General features: G+C 37.6%; 1 protein-coding gene across 1 annotated transcript; it reads left to right on the top strand.

Moving 5' to 3' along the window:
* Window positions 1-2201: 2201 nt before the first annotated feature.
* Window positions 2202-3492, top strand: LOC133868504 (caffeoylshikimate esterase). Its single transcript, XM_062305414.1, has one exon. It carries the CDS (start codon window positions 2286-2288, stop codon window positions 3252-3254), a length of 969 nt encoding a protein of 322 aa, XP_062161398.1. The 5' UTR covers window positions 2202-2285; the 3' UTR covers window positions 3255-3492.
* The last annotated feature ends 655 nt before the right edge of the window (window positions 3493-4147 follow it).

The following is a 4147-nucleotide window of genomic DNA, read 5'->3' as shown; positions in this document are numbered from 1 at the left end:
CTGGCTTTTAGAAGGGCTTAGCAAGCGGTGCGTTTTGGGTTGGTCTAGGGCTATGCGTTTTAGTCTTAAGCTGATGTCGTTTTGTGTCTTGTTTTCTTCATGTCGTTTTATGTCTTGGGATATTGCGTTTTGTAAGGAGCCTTATATAAGCCTCAAGGGTAGCGTTAGTGGGTATTCTGAAGTTTGTAGAATTGAACTGTGGAGGGTGGCTACCTCGAATCGGCCTAGGTCTTTTCAACCAGTATTATCAATATAATTCCAGTAATTCTCTTCTAATTTTCTCCTAAAATTCCCCCAAAATCCCTTAACAGTAATCCCACTATTCCAATCATTCAATTGCACAATCCTGATTGGCCTATATTCCCACAACGATTCGAGCAGATTCATGATGCTCAAGAAAAAGTTAGGCCCGCTGATCTTATCACGAACCAAACAGTCCCTAGAATTTTCCTCAATGGAAGGATCTGCATTGATCAAACTCAAGATAATAAAATCCAAGCGCTCATAAATCAAATAGCCACGAGATATTTGGGGAATAAATAAATCCATATTCGTCAATTTTTTTTCCCTTTATCTTGCATGTTATGCAAGTAACCATGCACCAAACCACATGTATAGAGCTAGAATTTAGAAGTATACTTTAAGACCTCTAATTTTTTACCAAATTTTTTGAGGTTCTCATACATGATACACCAATCAAATTATGTTATACTCAAATAATAATTCAAGATTTGGAGATCAAATCATTCTTATGATATGGATCAATGCAGAATCACTAAATCGTCATGACGATCATATTAGATCATATTAGATCATATTAAATTCAATGATAGATTTAAAATGAGATATGTTGGAGGGGTAGGAGTATCATTTCTCTACAATCAAATTGTTTCTCATTTCTTTGCTTATGTTGACTCATATTATCAATTTTGATTAAAAAAATCACTTGTTTCCATTAGCTAAGAGTTAAAATTGAAGAAAAAAAGAAAAACCCACTGTAGAGCTCATTGTGATTCAACATTTTATTAAATTAGTCCCTAAGGTTTAAAACTTATCAAATTGCTTCTTGAGATAATTATTCCCTAAAGTTTAAAACTTATCAAATCGCTCCTAATTGAGATCATATGCTTTCCTTTCATACTAATTTTGTTAGTTTTTTTTATACGGTAAACTGACATATAGGCTAATGATCACGTCATATACAATAATATTTCAATACATGTACATATATACCATGGAGTATGTACCTATTAATTTTATCGCATCATTTAACCTAGCCTTTGGGGTGGGCAGACCATCCCTAATGGCCTTTAGAGTGGTTTGGTGACCTCCTCTTTTTTTTTATCTTTTATCATAGTATTTTTTTTTTATGATGTGTACCAACTCAATGATATGTACACATGCATGTCAGAATCTTATTGGATATGTGACTATCAGCCTATATGTTATGGTTCACCTTAAAGACCTAATTAAAATAATATTATAATATCACGATCCCATATTAGAAAGATGATTAGTTTACATAGATTGAGTAGTTCATAAAAACACTCATAGGTGTTAAGCCTCCGTTCGTCTTAGTGTAAGTCAAACAAACGGAGGCTTCATGACGTGCGAGGGAGTTCACGCAGGCAAATAGGTATGAGGAGTTCAAGTCACAAAGGCGGCATATGACGAAAGAGAGCATTTTGGAGAGGTATTGAGAGAGCGTGTTGTCGTTTCGAGAGTGCTGCCAAGAGAGGTTCACACATTATCTAATACAAGAGTATTATTATCATTTTAAAAAATATTTATCGTATTTAACAGAAAATTCCAACGTAAAGAGTTAAAAAAGTAAAAATGGCTTAAGGTATCAACTGCAACTTTTTTATAATTTGAAAGACATTACAATTCAAATACAAGTTTGAGGGTGTGTAGTTTAATTTCTTCCTTTTATTTTAAATTTTTTCTTTTCTTTTAGTCCTTGGGATCTTTTTTCTTTTTCTTTTTCTTTTTTTTTTTTTTGTCTTTTCATTTTTCCTTTTGTCTTTTTTTCTTGCCCTTGCCCGAGTTCCTTACCACCAACAAAAACAAAAACAAAAGGCTACGACAAAAACGAAGGAAAAAAATTAATTAATTTTTTTTAAAAAAAAAAAAAAAAAAAAAAAAAAAAAAAAAAAAAGGAGAGAGAAGAGAAAAGAAAAGAAAAGTAGTGTCAATTCAGGGATAAACAGAGTCCACTATCCTCCAACGAGCCACGAGAACTGAACAGGAGAGCGGACCCAGAAAAATCTCAAGCACCTCCAAGAATGAAGGAACAAGAAAACCCCCTAACCCACTACCTCCATTACTGGGGCAACACCCCAGAAGAAGACTACTACAAGCTCCAAGGAGTCGTCGCCTCCAAGTCATTCTACACCTCGCCCAGAGGCCTTAAGCTCTTCACCAGGTCATGGCTTCCCCTCTCCTCCACCCCTCCACGTGCCCTCATCTGCATGGTCCACGGCTACGGCAACGACATCAGCTGGACCTTCCAGGCCACCCCAATCTTCCTTGCCCAAAAGGGTTTTGCCTGCTTTGCTCTTGACCTGGAAGGCCATGGCCAATCTCAAGGTCTCAGGGCTTTCGTACCCAATGTTGATCTTGTTGTTCAAGACTGCCTCTCATTCTTCAATTTTGTCAAACAAGACCCTCTGTTTCGTGGGCTGCCTTCTTTTCTCTACGGAGAATCGATGGGCGGCGCAATTTGCCTCTTGATCCACTTAGCGGATCCGAAAGGGTTCGATGGTGCAGTTTTGGTCGCACCCATGTGTAAAATCTCTGACAAAGTGAGACCCAGATGGCCAATTCCGCAGGTCCTCACTTTCGTTGCCAAATTCTTGCCCACTCTGCCAATCGTTCCGGCCGCCGATCTTATGTACAAGTCTGTGAAGGTTGATGAGAAGAAGATCGTAGCGGAGATGAATCCGATGAGGTACCGGGGCAAACCAAGATTGGGGACGGTGGTGGAGCTATTGAAAGTTACTGAGTATTTGAGTCAAAGGTTGCAGGACGTGAGCCTCCCATTTATTGTATTACATGGAAGCGCGGATGTTGTTACAGATCCGAATGTGAGCAGAGATTTGCATGATGAGGCGGAGAGTGAGGACAAGAGCATAAAGATTTATGACGGGATGATGCATTCTTTGTTGTTTGGCGAAACTGATGAGAATATTGAGATTGTTCTCCTTGATATCCTCTCATGGTTGAATGGTAGATGCAGAGGAAGAGCTGAATAAATTTGAAATTTGAAATTTCTGATTAGTGGGTCCGAAATCCAAATTGTTGTTTTTGTTATACATAATTAAAGATTTGACCAATTGTACTCTGCCCAAATGAACTCACAAGCGTTCACAATAATATATATTATGATAGTGGTTAGTGTTTGATGAAGTCTTCAGTGAGGGGATTATCTTAATGACAGATACGTAGTTTATGGAGTGTGCCAAAACCTGCATGACTATCCATCTTTCTGAATCGTGTTCCAACAAAACCAAGTGGTTATTCTTGCATAGTCTCTCCAGAGCTGTAGAATTGATTCTTGTTATTTGGAACTATAGAAGTCTGATCAAGAATAGTTTTTTTTTAGTGTATTTACGCTTCAATATGCAAGATGAAACTTCATCTCTGCTCATGTTATACAGTGTTCATTGTCGACATCTTTACCATATATATATATAATATACTACTTCAAACATCTTAATGAAGCTCGTGTTGGAAATAGAAGCAACTTGTCCACTGTGGTTTAGATGCTCATAACACTAGCATCAAAGGAAAAGTGGAGTTCTAGGAAACTTCACAACCAATCTGTCTTCGGTGCAAAATATTCTTTTACTTGCAAGGCATAAAATGAAGGATTTGCAATGAATAATTTTATCATGTCACACTGGCTAGCTTGTTCCAGAAAACTTCAAGGTTGTGGTCTTGCAAGCTCTCCTATAAGCCTGCTCGACACAAAAAAGGAACTAGGGACCATCAACTAAGACACTTTATCCTGAATAATGCTTCTAAGGTCCAAAATCTTCCTCCAAGACCAAGAGCAATCTCTGGGAGTCTTGACATCCCAGAAACTTCCATTTCTGAGAAGATTAGAAGTAACCTGTAGCTGGACCAAATGGAGTTACCATTATTG

This window comes from Alnus glutinosa, chromosome 5 (genome assembly GCF_958979055.1).
Source record: "Alnus glutinosa chromosome 5, dhAlnGlut1.1, whole genome shotgun sequence".
Classification (NCBI taxonomy): domain Eukaryota; kingdom Viridiplantae; phylum Streptophyta; class Magnoliopsida; order Fagales; family Betulaceae; genus Alnus; species Alnus glutinosa.
Note: the sequence above shows the minus strand (reverse complement) of the source record. Positions and strands in the feature narration are given on the sequence as shown.

Bases quoted from the DNA above. Each gene is read 5' to 3' on its own strand.
- LOC133868504 (XM_062305414.1), top strand. From the start codon at position 2,286: ATGAAGGAACAAGAAAACCCCCTAACCCACTACCTCCATTACTGGGGC.